At 40.3% G+C, this 17,315-nt stretch overlaps 1 protein-coding gene across 1 annotated transcript in view; it reads left to right on the plus strand.

Annotated features, from left to right (window-relative positions):
* Positions 1–17,315, plus strand: part of ppfia4 (PTPRF interacting protein alpha 4) — a 560,134-nt gene that overhangs the window by 481,945 nt on the left and 60,874 nt on the right. Inside the window, exons 8-11 of the mRNA XM_068007385.1 lie at positions 874–1,008; positions 7,217–7,300; positions 10,819–10,950; positions 16,468–16,530. Coding sequence (XP_067863486.1) covers positions 874–1,008; positions 7,217–7,300; positions 10,819–10,950; positions 16,468–16,530 — 414 coding nt within the window. The remainder of the gene's footprint in view (positions 1–873; positions 1,009–7,216; positions 7,301–10,818; positions 10,951–16,467; positions 16,531–17,315) is intronic.

The following is a 17,315-nucleotide window of genomic DNA, read 5'->3' on the forward strand; positions in this document are numbered from 1 at the left end:
TGGTCTTCATCTATTAATGGTGATGAAATGCAAATACAGAATAAATGCTAATTGTATATAAATACCACAAGTTTTCCCTTTTTTTGCTTATATTCAATTCTCACTCATGTTGTTTAAAATGCAAGTGATGAGTTACAGGGCCTGTAATTTGAGATGTCATTTTTTTGCTTCCATCTTTATATGGAATGAAAAGGGGTGGGATCAGAGGGCTGGAGGTGGACCATGCTGGTTTAACGCACCATGTGGTAGTGCGAGTTTACTCTCTTAATTACTCTTACTCCAAGATCTACATCTAAACCAGATGTTGAAGCACAGGTGAAGGCCAGGTGCTTCTCTTGCGGTCAAAGGGAAAATCGGAGTCACTGAGACCAGATTCTGGCATGTCACCACATATGATTAAATAGAGACATTGGCAAGTGCTGAAGAGGAAGTTCCTGGTCATGGCCTCATTGGAGGAGTGATGCATGTTGTAGGGAGCCCGAGGGAGAAGAAATAAAGAATAAATGGTATAAGATATAATTGAACAAAAAACACTTGTTTTAGTTTTATGCACGATATTGAAGGAGACCCATCTGAACCTAAACGGCACCCTCTTTATATAGTGGAATAGTCTTGAACACTCGTACTGCAATTTTAAAAAAATAAAATGAATCAGTTCAGAGTGGACTGACGCAAATCCTTAATGGCCTCGAGACTCATTTTAAGAGACTCACTCAGGAGGTTGACGGTGCAGAATGTGGGCTGTGTTTTGTTACTCAGTACTTCCTCCAGTTTTGCAGAAAGGGATGCAAAGTGTTGGAACATCTGTCAGCGGAATGAATGTTATTGCAGTACTAATGCATTTACAAACTTCTGCTGTTCTCTTTTACAAAGAGTGAAGAGAAGAGTCGACATATCCAGGAACTGCTGGAGCTGGCCGAGCAAAAGCTGCAACAGACGATGAGGAAGGCCGAGACCTTGCCTGAGGTGGAGGCTGAACTTGCCCAGCGAGTCGCAGCCCTGACAAAGGTGTGTGCTATCAGTGTACAAAAAAGAAGGGAAATCTCAGAATTAAGTCTTTTAAAGCATCCTGTTAGCAACTTGATTCAGCTGCTCATTTCCTATCCCTCTTTCAAAAGATTTTTGAGTTTGTGGTTCTTGTTTTTGGACCTGTGGTACAAATATCTAGTGACACAGTTGAGTATTTTAACATACAAGTTACAGAAAGAACACTCTTGAGATATAAAGAGAATGCACAGCTCTGGCTGTGGTATATGGTCTCTCATCTGAAGTTGAGAAGCTCAACTAATTCACGATTTGTCACACATGTCACAGTTGACACAGCTGTGAAGCTTCATTTCAATCAATTCTTTAAAACACTTTTGTTCTGATTAGCTTTAAACTGTCCATTTAATAATGGTAAACAATTTTACAACACCAAGTTATAGTCCAACAATTTTATTTTAAAATCCACAAGCTATCGGAGGCTTCCTCCTTCCTCAGGTGAATGTGGAAATGTAGAGTAGTGTAAATGTAGTGTAGAGATATCCTCAACCATTTAATAATGGTTGAGGATATCTCTACACTATTGAAGATGTAGCATCTAACATGTGGCACCTTTACGGTGACATTTTACCAAGGGCCTTCATTTAGGTGGTTAACACTTTTCAATGATAATTTGTCACATCTCTGGATTTTGCTCACAATTCCAGTTAAAACCAATAAAGATCTGATTTAACCAATTGAAGTACTAAGCTGGTATCATTTGGAACTTGGCACAAGTTTACAACTACACGATGCACTAAGTGGATTAAAAAAAGTTCCAGCAATGCCCTTGTGCATGAGACCTTCATTTCCACGCAGACAAGGTTATAAACATTTTCAGAAGAAACACCCTGCATTTCCTCTTAACTTTTCCAGTCGTCTCTACATAGATATGACACAGATATTACTCTTAACAAGTGCTTGTCAACTTCCACTTAGCTCACAATGCAAGTGCCTGAAACCTGCAGGGGGTGGTTCATGTGCTAAATTCACTATTGAGCTCCAGTTGTTAACATTAAGGCAATAGTTCTGTCATTATTTTGCTGCTCTACGGTTGAACTGTCTGCCCTTCCTTCCCAAGTACGATACAGGCAAGTTGTCTACTACTGTTTATGTTCCTTGAATGTCTGTGACCACCGTATAATTTATTTTATCTAAAGGATGGATTAGATCATTTCTGTATGAGTGAAAAAGCTGTCATTTGTAGTGTAACGGTACGGAGCAAGTATTAGAGAGGCAGCCATAAACCATGTGTCATGGAGAAGGTCAGTAAGTTCCTTTATCCGTGAGAGAGTCATAAACAGCTATAAATACTGTAACACTGCAGTAAACAATATTACAGTAATAAAATTACTCAGGCTTCAAAAATTGTTTTCTTCTTGTAATATTAACCTAAAACTAAATTAAACACGACCAAATTTTACATAAAAATGAAACAAGTTACATTTTACCTGTGCTCACTTTCTTTTCTCCTATTCTCTCCTCTTCCTTTTCCCCACTTCATTCTTTTTTATGTAACTTCAATTTTCTTCTCTCCTTTTTATTCAGCTCCTATTCTACATATTCAAACCCTTTTTGTCCTACTACTTTAAATTTAAAATATTTTTTTTCCTTGCCACTTTTTTCCTCCTGACCCCATCATCTGGTTATGTGACTACCCAACCTTTATGTACTAGGCTCTGTGTTGGCTGGTTTTCCAGCCACACAGAGCCTAGTACATAAAGGTTGGGTAGTCACAGCACCAGGTCAGTCTTTGAAACAAAAATTGTGTCACAGCCAGGAAGTAGTACCTGCAAATGAGTAAACTCATCTGCAGGGTGTACTATCTATAGGATCCACTGCAGCAACTTGCCAAGACTTCTTCGACAGCTCCTCCCAACCCTCAACCTCCTCTATCTCGAAGGACAAGGGCAGCAGGTGCATCGGAACACCATTGCCTCCAAGTTCCCCTCCAAGTCACTCACCATCCTGACTTGGACGTATATCGCTGTTCTTTCATTATCGCTAGGTCAAAATCCTGGAACTCCCTACCTAACAGTGTTGTGGGAGCACCTTCACCACACGGACTACAGCGTTTCAAGAAGTTGGCTCACCACCACCACCTTCTCAAGGGCAACTTGGGTTGGGAAATAAATGTCAGCCTTGCCAGTGACGCCCACATCCTGAGAATTGAATATTAATAAAATTCCAGCAATCCAACAGCATCTGAGAGGATAAATACAGCCCCAAGCCATGTTAAATTCACAGATTATTCAGTGTTTAAAAGTTGACAGCTTTTCAAAGACCTCTGTTATTAATTATAAATATTTTGAATCGTTGCAGAGCATAAAATCTGTGAAACATTTTTATGTTAAGCATGTTGGTGAAGTTCAGCTGCTCTATTATTTATATCATTTAAATTTTATTTGCATTCTACTTTTGTTGCACATTCATTGACAGGAAACACCTTTGTAAAAGAAAAAGTGCACAGAAGCTTCCATTTTTAATATGTTGATTGTTTCCAGAGCAAGAGGCTTCACACTCAGCCCCAAAGTGCTCAATAGAATTCCAAAGTTGAGATACTTACTGCTTTTGTGCTGATGCCTCATCAGTTGGTGTTAGGTGAACATTAATTAAATTCTTGTAACAGTATCAGAAGTTGGCTAGTTCTTTCAATAAGCCGGCACAGACGTGATGGGCCGGATGGCCTCCCTCTGTGCTGTAAGATTGTATGCTTCTAGTAAATCCTTTTAATCCTGGCATGCCCTATCTAAGCCATTACAGTATAGATCCTTTATTTAACCAGAGTAAAGACTTCTATCTTTATCACAGAAATTGATTTGCTCAGCTTTCATAAATCAGCCTTAAGTGCCAGCACCACAATTAATTTGCTTCATTTTCTTTCTGCATTTAAAAGGTATTGGTGCTGGTCAGTTTTTGGGTTAAATCTGTGCTAAATATTTGATGACATCCACAGACTTATACTGACTCACCTGCTGAGTGTTTCCTCTGTGGAGATAAAGACAAGTTAACATTTTGACAAAGAGTCTACACCTGATCTGTTAACTCAGCTCTTCTCTCCACAGATGCTGACTGACCTGCTGAGCGTTTCTTGCATTTTCTGTTTTTATTTCAGATTTCCAGCATTTGCAGCCTTTTTTTCCTTTCTATTCCAAAGACTTTGGGGTTGGGAATGTCATTTCTTACTACTTTTTTTTGCTTTATTTTGGGCTTCGCTATAGGTCAGCTCATGGGATTAAATGCAAATGATGTGCATGTTTAAGGTAGTGCAGAATCTGTTGGGAAGACAGCAGGGGTTTCAGCAACTGCTGCAGAAACTATTACAAATCTGAAGTGTGATTTTGAGTTGGATGTAATTACTCTAAATTTTAATCGCAAAAATGTCTTGTCACCCAAAAGGATGAGGGAGTTTATGGACCGTTTCTCCCAAATGACCAGTAATGGCTGCAGTCGTTATTATTCTACAGGAGCCAGTGACATTAAATAGCTAAGTTGCTGCATGCTAAGAAGTTAATAGAGAGAGGGGGAAAATTTTATATTTTGAGGAAGGAGTGGACAGAACTATGCAGAGTTGTGTGTTTTTTTTAATTATCTCATTCCAGGAAGAATTCTAGTTAAACTAAATCATGGATGGATCCCAGTACAAACCTTTGTGCTTGTTTAATGTAAACAGGTACCTGATTGTTACTGTTGATATCTGTTGTATGTAATTAATAGCCAGTTGGCTCTCTCTACAGCAGTTCTAAGTGATCGCAGTTGGCTAATTTAAGCTTTTGTTTGGAAAGTGTTTCTCTGTTCCAGTTTTCAGATACATCTATTTTTTTGATACTGTCTTTAAGGAACTCTGAATCTTGAATTGCATCTTTAGAGGTTGGGTACTAGATGATGTGAAGAATCACTGACTAATTGACATCTAGATCCACATACTCACTGCAGGGTCATCACCTGCCTGGTGTTAGACCTTGAGGGTCTAGTTTTGAGTGAGGATTAACAGTCTGGTTGTTAAACTAAAAGTCAATTTTTTCCACTTGTTTCTGGGTCTCATGACGTGGAGATATTAATTATTGTTCTTAAGGCTCTTGATCAGTTTTCATCAGCAAAGAAAACTTGCAACGTTAAGCCATGATTGCAGTCTTGCTCTGCCTCCTGTCTGGTTTTGGGTTTGCAAAGATAGCAGTCTTTTCTCAAATGCTTCTAAATAACATCACTTGCTAATTTCTCTTTTCTGACAAAAATAGAATTACTTTATATACTTGATTATAAGATGGGAAAGTGATATCACTGTTTGTGGTTAAAGTGGAGGGATGTCTTAAATATGCAAGTATAAAATCTAAGTGTTGTAGGCGGGGGAGCACTTTGTACAGAAAATGCTCCTTCAAGTATCCCTTCTTTCTCTTCTACAGCAATGCTGTTTGAAAACAAAAGGAAACAAAAAAGAAGGAAGACTGGGAATTATCTTATCCTCACTGTACTTGCTGATTGTGCTTCCGCTGTAGCAGGGTCTCACTTTGTTCAGCTTCTGCTCACTGCACTCCCAGTGCAGTCTGACTAATGCACTTCAGATGCTGTGCTGGGCTTTGTGTTTATCACAACATTGCAAATACAGTACAGAAAGATTATTGCAGCTATTGAGAGAATACAGAATAGGCAACCAGAATAATTGAAGGGATTGGATTGTGACAAGTGATTACACAAATTGAGCATATTCTCATTGGAAAAGAGAAGGTTGAGAAGTGATATGATTGCTGTTTTCAGGATTCTAATGGGACTAGATAATGGAGACCATGACAAGCTGTTTCACCTTGTCCAGAACGGTAGAACCAGAGGACATGACCTGCATTTGAAAGGAGGGAAATTCAAAACCAATCTGTGGAAACATTATTTCAGTGAGCCAGTGGTATATCTATGGAATAGCCTCCCCAGGGAGATGGTGGAAGCAGATAGTATTGATTCATTCAAATGCAAATTAGATAGATTTCTTTCAAAAAATAATATTTAGGGATACAGAAAATGAATATTTTGAGACTTTAAAATGGTAAGGGGGGAGGGGAGGAGAAACAGTTGACTTTGGACCTTGGTTCCCAAAGCTTTTCACCACTAGGGATTTCCCTTGCCTCATGTCTGGGTCTGTTGTAGTCAACAACTCCGTTATCTTTGTATCATACGACGACCTGGATGGTAGAAGACGAACAAGGTGGACCTTGGTCTTTTTTGTCTAGCAATTCCTGTGTTCCCAAGTACAGTAGTGAACCTTGCTCCAGCGCACGTGGAAGCTGAACATAGAGCAAGTCCCAGCACCATTCCCACAGCACTTTTCACAACACCAAACTCTCACTTTCAGTTACACAGCACCAGGTCCTGCTCCATACTCTGCAGTGCAGTTAATCGAGTTTCCTGCATTGATGGAAACCTGCTGTTTGAAGCAGCTCCTCAGAGAGTGGGTAATTTGAAGCTGTTTTGAAAACAAATCACTAATTTAGCTGAAGAGTAGGAGAACATCTTATACATTAGTAACCTTCAAAGTGAGTAGATACAGGATAAGATTATAGAGCCAGTTTTCCTCTCTTTCCTCCAACAATATTGACTCACTTTTAAGTCAAATAAATATTCAATTGAACAAATAGGTGGTGATTTTAAACCCCAAGAACGGGTAGGTTGGGGGCGGGTGGGAGTTGAAAATAGTTGTTTTTTGGGTCACGACCGCAACCCGACTTTATTTCCGGGTTTAACGTCAGCGCGTAAAAGTACAGGCTTCCCACTGGGAATGCAAAGTCCAAAAATGTTGCGGTTGCGACCCGAAAAAACAATTATTTTCAACTCCCACCCACCCCCAACCCACCCATTCTTGGGGTTTAAAATCACCCCCATGGTGTTGAAGGATAGCAGAGGTTATCCAGGTTCTGTTACTGTGCAGCTTGGAGTGACAAAATTGTTCTCAATATCGAGCAAAATTTAGAAATGCTAAATAATTTGAAGATGTGTCTTTTGTAATTTGTTCTAAAACCCTGGAATTTATGAAAATATTTTTCTTGAGTACAGTTACTAGGCTTTGCTTCGGCAGTGATGTCTTGAGCCTAATTTCAATCAAGGTCATGGAGCACCTCCAATCTCTACGCACTTCGCCTCAGGTGTCTCTGACCAGGTAAGACAACCTTATGAATGAAGAATAACCTCTCACCTCCCTTTCTGTTAGGCAGAAGAAAGGCATGGGAGCATAGAAGAGCGCTTAAGACAACTGGAGAGCCAGCTGGAAGAAAAAAATCAAGAGCTTGGAAGGGTAAGTTGTATATTGTTATTAACAGAGGAAAAATGGCATCTGCTGTTTTAGCTGACAATGCCCTTGAGGAAATTTGGATTGAAAGTATGATACCTTCTCATGTGTTAATTACTTGGCTGCCTACATATGTCAGTTTTTTAATGCTCATTTCCATTGTGTGGATTGTGATAGATTGTAGAATAAATATACTGATCCATTAAACATAAAGGCAGGTTTCCTACTTGAAGATGTACTGTTACAGAAGATAATCATGTGGATATTGATTGGAGCTTCTTTTGAAGACATGAAGGTTCTTGACAGTCTTGCAAAATGGTATGTAGGTAATACTGGGGTCACATGAAACATAAGGGCACATTGGTGAGCTTGATAGAACAACTTGTAAGTCAACACGGTCTGCAATATTTGGCACAAGGTTGGTCGCAAGCAGGGCAGTTTGCTGTACCTTTGTCAAACCTATACCTTGAGAAAATGGTTTTTGATGGTATCTAGTTCTGCAAAGGAAAGAGGGGAGCAAAAATAATATTGACAGGCAATCTGCAACCTAAAAGCTGTGGATAACATTGCTGTGATGAATCATACTGATGGAGGCTTACAAAAATTGAACAGCAGAGTAAATAAAGTAAGCAAGAATTTCACCATTATGTAGACTGGAACACTGGGCAGCCTCTGTATGAAAAAGACAACTAACCAGGTTGTTATTACCATAAATGATGATCATTCTGAGAGTTATGGTCCAGATGTCTTCATCCACATTAATTTGTATTTATACAATTCTCTTCATCTCAAAGCTTTGTGGAGAGAGAGCTAGGGGATGAAATAGTGGACACTAAGAAGGAGATGAAGGAATTTGGAGGGGACTAAAGATAACATCAAAATAGATATTCTTTTAGGAGTCTTTTGAGGGAGGGATAGAGATAGGTCGAAGAAATAGTTTAGGAAAAGAGTTCCAGAGAGCAACGGTTGGAGGATTGCTTTTCAATGATGGAACTAGTACCCTGAAATGAGACATACCTAAGCAAAGAATAGGTGTAAAAGGAAGTTTCTCAGATTGAAAGATGTGGTGCGTGGTATTCCATAGGTATATGTGCTGGGACAACTCTTATTTACTACATATACATAAAAGATCTGAACTTAGGAATTGAAAGGGCAATATAGAAACTTGCTGATGACACCAAATGGAATGTTGGATGTAACAAATTGTCATGAAGATTGTGAAAGACTGCAGGAGGACAAGGTTGATTAGCAGAATGGGCAGATGGAAACATAAGAGCATAAGAAATAGGAGCAGGAGTAAGCAATACGGCCGTTCGAGCCTGCTTCGCCATTCAATAAGATCATGGCTGATTTTCGACCTTGACTTCATATCCCTTGATTCCCTTAGAGTCCAAAAATCTATCGATCTCAGCCTTGAATATATTGAATGACTGAGCATCCACAGCCATCTGGGGTAGAGAATTCCAAAGATTCACAATCCTCCTCATCTCAGTCCTAAATGGCTGATCCCTTATCCTGAGACTATGCCCCCTAGTTCTAGACTCTCCAGCCAGGGGAAACAGCCTCTCAGCATCTACCCTGTCAAGCCCTCTCAGAATCTTATACGTTTCTGTGAGATCACCTCTCATTCTTCTGAACTCCAGAGAATATAGGCCCATTCTATTCAATCTCTTGTCAGAGGACAATCCTCTCATCCCAGGAATCAATGTAGTGAACCTTTATTGCACTGCCTCTAAGACAAGTATATCTTCCTTAGGTACTCCAGGTGTGGTTTCACCAAAGCCCTGCACAGATGCAGCAAGACATCCTTACTCTTGTACTCCAACCTCTTTGCAATAAAGGCCAACATACCATTTGCCTTCCTAATTGCTTGCTTGTACCTGTACGTTAACTTTCTGTGTTTCGTTTGATGTGGAAAAGGTGCAGTTTGATGTGGAGAAGTGTGACATAATGAATTTTGGAAGTCAGAGTAGGGAAAGGATATCTTAATTGGAGTAGAGGGACCTAGGTGTGCAGATATATAGGTCATTAAAGGCAGCAGTGCAAGCAAATAAGGCCATAAAAAAGCTCAATGGAATCCTTAGTTTTATATCCAGAGGCATAGAGTACAAATGCTGAACTTGTACAACATCTTAGGCTGCAGATGGAGTATTGTGAACACTTCCATGATTTACTGTTGAACCATATTTTTTGCATTGTCTCTCAGTGGGGTAGAGCTGTACTGTGGATAAAGTGAGCTTGCAATGCTCTGTTTTCACCACGTGGGGTAATAACATTTTGCCACTTTTCTGCTGATATGTCAACTTCATTGTGAACAGATTTCTCTGCAAAAATAGGCCCAGTTGGGATACAGATCCCAAACCACTGTTGAGGATATGTTAACATTGATCATATTAGTTAATATCACAAATATTTGATTAACATTACATTTTTAAAAAAAATACACAGTATTGCACACATTTGGTATAAAAGGAAGCAAAACTGTTAAGATCACGCACTGAGTTCCTTAGACTCACAATTGCAGGGTTTCACTCTACTGCAAATAGCGTGTCCTATTCCTGACCCTGTTTGGTCAGAAAACTGTTTACGATGGAGTTACTAGACAGATAGAGGCAATGGGCCATTATCAGTGTAGTTCAAAAATAATATGTTACAAGTTGGGCTCTCTCCAAAGCTCAGTTTGTGAGAAAACTATTGAGTTTAGCATTTTTCAGAAGTGAATTTAGCCATAGGTGTTAGTACTTCCCACTTTAAAGAAAATTCAACTTTTGGGGAAAACGCCATGGTCCACAAACTGCATTACTCACCTGGGCTGTGAGGGCTGTTGACAAGTGTACTTATGTTAAAGACTCTTGAATGCTTTGAAATCACCTCCATGATGTAACCATGTCAACTTTCAGTGTCTGGGCTTCGGATCTGCTCAAAAGTCAACTTTTAAAGTCTGTTTTCGTAATGCGCAAGCCAAACTTTTTAAACTTGCTCCCACATCCAAAATGGAAAGAGGCAGCCAAGTAGAAGACAAAAGAAAAGAGGTATTATAGCTACTGTGGGTTAATAATATAGAACAGGTTACAATAATATGATAAAAGTAAAATTGAAGTGTAAGGAAAATGAGAGAGAATAGAGTAAATATGGGTGACAGGATGAGCAGAATTAATTTTTAATTTTATTAAAATTGTATTTGTTAGTACTCGGGTTAAAATTGCAGTAATAAAGCTACCCTTGACTTTGCAGTAACATTATTATCGTGTTTATATCAAGAGTACAGTAGCCTAGTTGTTATGGTATTGGACTAACTACCTAGAAGTGTGGGCTCAGCATGGTAAATTGTGAAATTGAATTCAATAAATCTGGTAATTTGTGGGCTGGCACCAGAGAAAATGACCAAGAAAGCTGCCAGATTGTTGCAAAAATCCTGTTGGTTCCATGAGGAAATATCTGAGCTGTTGGCTGAAAGAAAAGTATGTATACTTTCTGGGGGTTTTTTTGCATATAATTAACTGTACCTCCATTAATGACGGCAGGCTCGCCAACGAGAAAAGATGAACGAAGAACATAATAAACGTCTGTCGGACACCGTGGACCGACTGCTGTCAGAATCAAACGAAAGGCTCCAGCTCCACCTGAAGGAACGAATGGCTGCCCTTGAAGAGAAAGTACGTGGAGATGGTACTTTATATGCCCAGTGTTGGGTGCCTGGTAAATGAAGCATTGTTCTACAATCAGGGTCGGAAATGGATCATGTGATCCGCAAGAAGGCCTGCATTTTGAAAATTGCTCCGTGCACTAAGTTGAACACCAAAGTTGATGTAAATATAAAACAAAAAAAACCCACCACATCACACTCGTATTATCCCTTGCGATGATTTCAATACACGGAGCAATTTTTATCTCCTTGTAAGGAGATGTGGATCATTTTCCCTTAGCAGAGGGGTCAATAACTAGGGGGCATAGATTTAAAGTAATTGGTAGAAGGATTTGAGGGGAGTTGAGGAGAATTTTTTTCACCTAGAGGGTGGTGGAGGTCTGAAACTCACTGCCTGAAAGGGTGGTGGAGGCAGAATCCCTCATCGCATTTAAAAAGTACTTCGACGTGCACTTGAAGTTCCGTAACCTACAAGGCTACGGACCAAGAGCTGGAAAGTGGGATTAGGCTGTATAGCTCTTTTTCGACCGGCACAGACAAGATGGAATGGCCACCTTCTGTGCCGTAAATTTCTATTATTCTATTATTCCATGATTTTGGGGAGATTGCAGTTTGAAAGCCTGGAACATGCACTGCCTGATGCAAATAATACTATTTTAGCACTGGAAACAAATAAATGCAGGCAAAACAAATGACATGAATTAATGCCATTTGTGCAAAGATTTGGCATTAAACATTGTATGTAGTATAATGACTGACAGAATACTGAAGATTAGATAGATTGATTGATGATGAGCTTGCTATGATGTGTATGTGTATTCTGAGCCCTGCTCCCCCAGCTCTATATAGTTAGCAAACCACATTTGATGTGGCCAAGGGCAGCATCATACAGGTTTAGCATTGTAGTATCATAAGCACTGAGTAATAACATTTAGGTTGACCAAGATGTCATCCATAGCAGCAGGAACACAACTCTTTATTGCATGGGGAATGCCATTGTGAATCTACACCATGAAGTCAGGACCTCGTGCTTTAAAAGGTTTTGTAATGAAAGCTTAGATGGTTTATTTGACAGGCATCTGTTTTCATCATTATGTCAGAAACATTTTTCATCATTTGTTTGAACAGATCACTTCCCATCCCGGCAGCAGTAGTGACACATGGCATCTAGTGGTATATTGAGATACTGCAGCTGCATGACAGTTCCTAGATCACAATAGACTTTTTAATATTAAAATCTGAGTTTGAAAACTGAAAATTGTTCCAGAAAAAATCTGAACTGTTTAATTTTCTAGTAATTATTTACATTGGACGGCATCTATTTTAGTTAATGGGTGCCATCTGCTTCATCCCTTCTTACCGTCTCTAGAACACTCTCTTGATGTCTGTAAGCTAGACCCAATCGGATTAGAAGGTAGAACATGTATTATTGATACAGTACCGAGCAATGGTGAGACCAGTTCTGGAGTATGCTGTGCAGTTTTGGTCACCTTACCTCAAAAAGGATAGAGATACATATGAAAGAGTTCAGAGATGAGCAAAGAGTAAAGAGTAAACATGAAACAGTCTTTCAAAATAATAAAAGGTAAAACAGGGTTGAAGTAAGCAAGCTATTTAACTTGATCAGTGAGCATAGATCAGATGAGAGAAAACATGTACAAAATTCATAAGCCTTGAGCAAGATTAGAGATTAGAAAAAAATCTTTTCAGGATAGCAGGTATGTGCAATAGGCTCTGAGCGAAGGTCCATCGATGCAAGGCCAATTAACACCTTTAAAAGGGAGCTAGATAGATAACTGCTGAGAAGGGGGATTGAAGGTTATAAAAATATTGATGGCATTGCTTGTTTTTTCCTTCAGGGTGGTATGGGAAGGAATTTGGTGTTTTTTTAAAATAGGGGATCAACAGGTAGTGTGGGCTACCTTGGGCCCAGAATGCTGAATGTTTCCCATTCCAGGTTTTATTAACTTGTATTTAAAGTTAAATTCTATCTTTCATTCCATGGCCCATGTGCTTCATTGATCCAGGTTTCTTGGAATGCTGATCACCTTCCTTGTCACCTAGCCATAGAGTTGGTATCATTAGCATACTTTATATTGAAAGAGGTATTGTCATCCAAATCATTTATGAATAGTGAACAAGACCACTGTGGAACTGTAATAGTCATTAGTCACTCCCTCCCCAGCTTAGCTGTTCATTTTTCCTATTACCGCTGCCTTCTGTTTCTTTTTATCAAGCCAGTTCACAGTCCAGCTGGCTAATGCTCTGTTAATTTTATTGGTTTATCATCCTTTAATACTCACATGTGGAGCTTTATGAAAAGCCTTTTGAAAAGTCAAGCAAATTATATCCACTCATTTAGTTGCCTCCCTAAAGAATTCCAAAAAATAAGCATCCTTGGCTTCTGGTATTCCACACAGTATAAATGGGGCAGTTTCATGACATACAAAAGACTATATTAAGCATCAGTGTAAACAATGTATATTTAGACAATCCAAACTGATTACATTCGTGATTCTTAATCATCTCTAAATTCAGACTTGTGGAGGAGTGCTAAAAACAGAATTGTAGGGCCATCTTCACACATCTCGTATTTAGCCTGTTTCTAGGGCAACATGGACTTTAACTTCTTCCTAGAACCACTGTTTATTTTCCATTTGAAAGAAATAGTCATGTTGCAACATTATGATAACAAAACAGTAATACAGTAAAGCATTGTGCTGCTCAATCGAGTTATATATAATCTGATGAAAAATTCAGTAAATGACAGTCCTGTTTGTAATTGACAAATTCTTGGTTCCCAATGGGTTACAATAAGGGCAGAAAGTGTAATCTGTAATCAGGTAAAAATGCTGAGTGGTCTTAAGATTTTAAAATTATTGCATCCGCAGGTGACACTGGCAGCATTATGATACCTGACCAAATGATTTAAATGGGGTCGTGCCTAATTGCACATGATGCCTGCCAAACAAGCCAATCTCACTAAACAAGATTTTAGCCCAAATCTCCCTCCCACCATTGAGCAATAAGGGAACATTCACCCCAATTGAGCAAGAATTCATCCTCAATCACAACTCCACACGGAGCAAAAATTTGGATCTCCGCGCCTCCCCCCCACAACGAATAGGAATTTCGGACCTCAATTTTTTACGTTTCAATGAGATCACCTCTCGTTCTTCTAAACTCCAGAGAATTTGGCCTACTTTACTTAATCTCTCGTCACAGGACAATCCTCTCGTCCCAGGAATCAATCTAGTCAACCTTCGTTGCACTGCCTCCAAGACAAGTATATCTTTCCATAGGTAAGGAGACACAGTACTCCAGATGTGATCTCACCAGAGTCCTATATAATTGCAGCAAGACCTCCTTACTCTTAGCCTTTATTGCAAGGGGGTTGGAGTATATCATACCATTTGCCTCCCTAATTGCTTGCTGTACCTGCATGCTAACGTTCTGTGATTCATGTACAAGGACATCCAAGTCTCTCTGAATACCAACATTTCTTAGTCTCTCACCTTTTAAAAATATTCTGCTTTTCTATTCTTCCTACCAAAGTGAATAATTTCACATTTCCCCACGTTATACTGCATTTGCCCCTTCGCGCCCACTCATTTAATCTGTCTGTATCCCTTTGGCAACCTCTTTGCGTTCTCCTCACAGTTTACTTTTCCACCTAGCTTTGTATCGTCGGCAAACTTGGATACATTACACTCAGTCCCCTCATCTAAGTCATTGATATAGATTGTAAACAGCTGAGGCCTAAACACTGATCCTTGCAGCACCCCACTAGTTACAACCTGCCAACTCAAAAATGACCCTCTATATCCATTCACTTTCCTTTCCACTCTCCTTCCTGATTCACCTCCCACTGTCTTCTCCCCATCCTTCTCTGCCCCTCCCCATCCTCCCTGCTCTTCTTTTCACTCCGCATCGCCTCCCTCTTCCCCGTCCCTACTTCCTCTCCCCCACTCATACCCTCCCCATCTTATTTGCTTCCTCATCTCCCTTCCCCACCACTCCCCTTTCCCCATCTTGGTTTCTAACCCTGCTTAACCTTAAAAAAAAATTGAATTGACCTTGACTACCCGTATGAAATGCCATGGGAGATAGCCTTAGTTGGTTAATAAAAGGGAAGTGAAATGTAAGAATGTTTGAAGTGCAATTGAATGGCAGCAATATGTTCTTCATATTGTCTTGTCAAATTTAGTATTGTCTGGATGACTGAAAGACTCGACCTTTGGCCCTACTCTTCAATCATCTAGGCTGCTCCTCTAGTTTGGCAGTACTGTGCACACATACATACTACAACAGGCCTTTAACATAGAAAAACATCCCACGTTGCTTCACATAAGCGTAATCAGGCATAAATCAACATGGAATCAAAGAAGAAGTTATCAGGAAGGGTGACTAAAAGCTTGGTCAAAGGGGTGGGTTTCAAGGAGGGTCTTAATGGAGGAGAGAGTGGTGGAAAGATGTGGGGAGGGAATTTCAAAGCTTAAGGGCTTAGACGGCTTAAGGCCAGTGGTGGGAGCAAAGGGATTTCAGGATGCACAAGAGGCCAGTGTTGGAGGAACACAGAGTTCTGAGTGGGTTGTAGGGCTGGAGAAGGTTGCAGAGATAGGGAAAGGCATGGCAAAGAAGGGATTTGAACATGAGGATGAGAATTTTAAATTTGAGGTGTTGGGGGACCAGGAGCCCACATAAGTCAGCGAGCACAGGGGTGATGGGCGAGTGGGTGAGGGATAGGATATGTGCAGCAGAGATTTGGATGTGCTGCGGTTTATGGAGGGTGGAGGATGGGAGCTCGGCATTGGAGACAATTGGATTAGTCGAGTCTGGAAGTGATGAAGGTTTCAGCGCAGATGAGCTGAGGCAGGGCAGAGATGAACGACGTTATGAACTGGAAGTAGGCAGTCTTTATGAAGGAGAGGATATGGGGTCGGCAACTTAGCTCAGGTCAAGTAGGATGCCAAGGTTGTGAAAAGTCTGATTCAACCTGAGGGGAATGGAATTGGTGGCGAGGGTACTGAGTTTGAGGCAGTGGCTGAAGAAGATGGCTTCAGTGTTCCCAATATTTAACTTTAGGAAATTGCGGCTCATCCAGGAATGGATGTCGAACAAGCAGTTTCTTAAACCGCTGTGGAGTCTCATTGACAAGATGAACTCAAAGAGGGCATGAGGGAGATAGAGAAATCGGAGAACATTTGGGGCTCGGGCAGGGGTGATCCTGCATTATTAAGCATGATTCTCTTTCTCTAAGGTTAAAACTTAAAACCGTCCTGATCCAAATATATACATATGTGTTTCTATTATTTTCAGTGTATTGATCGCACTCCCTGATATTCCAGCGTATATTGCTATTTACATGTTGTGTTTGGACAGAGGAGGCTCTTTGGTCCGTTTGATTTCATCCTCCCAGAATATCACCTCTCCAGTTAAAAGGGCATTTCAAGTAATCTAAAATAACTGCGTTGATAGTAAACCACCATCTCTTAAATTCTTTTCTCCACTTTTTTTCCCCTCCCAGAATACATTAATACAAGAAGTGGAAAATACCAGAAAACAACTTGAGGAATATCATCAGGACAAGGTACAGGTGTCGGTGACTCTTTGGGCAGTAGTGATATGTCAGGTTGTGATATCGTAGTTCTTACCCTGCTCGATGCTTGCCTCTTGTTTTCAATATATTTTGTTATTGAGGTAGAGTTGTAATATTACATAGAATTATATAGAATTTACAGCCATTCTGGTGTTTATGCTCCACATAAGCCTCCTCCCATGCCCCCTTAATATAAACAAGGTCACATATATATCTGTGGAAGCTTAGAGCTTCACCATGACAGGTTGTTTTATTCCCTCCCTTTGCCTTCCACCAGTAAACACAAACGCTGACCACCAGTCCGGCCATACAAACGCTGTCCGCCAGTGCGGCCACACAAACGCTGTCCGCCAGTGCGGCCACACAAACGCTGTCCGCCAGTGCGGCCACACAAACGCTGTCCGCCAGTGCGGCCACACAAACACTGGCCACCAGTGCGGCCACACAAACACTGGCCACCAGTGCGGCCACACAAACACTGGCCACCAGTGAGGCCACACAAACACTGGCCACCAGAGCAGCCACACAAACGCTGACCAGTAAGGCATTTCCTGGATATTGGATCTGTGGTCAGAATCATAAAGTTACAATCATAACCATGGAGCAACTGCGCCTGCCTAAGATCAGTCTAAATAGGGTTAATGCACAACACTAGCAGCTCCTGGAACTGGTTCAACAATTTAAATTGAGCATTACTTTCACAAGCTCTTTAGAAACCTATTTGAAATCTGTTGCTGTACATTTCTTTGTAAAATAATTCCCCTTGTAATCCAACT

Source organism: Heptranchias perlo, chromosome 27 (assembly GCF_035084215.1).
Source record: "Heptranchias perlo isolate sHepPer1 chromosome 27, sHepPer1.hap1, whole genome shotgun sequence".
In the NCBI taxonomy this organism is placed as follows: domain Eukaryota; kingdom Metazoa; phylum Chordata; class Chondrichthyes; order Hexanchiformes; family Hexanchidae; genus Heptranchias; species Heptranchias perlo.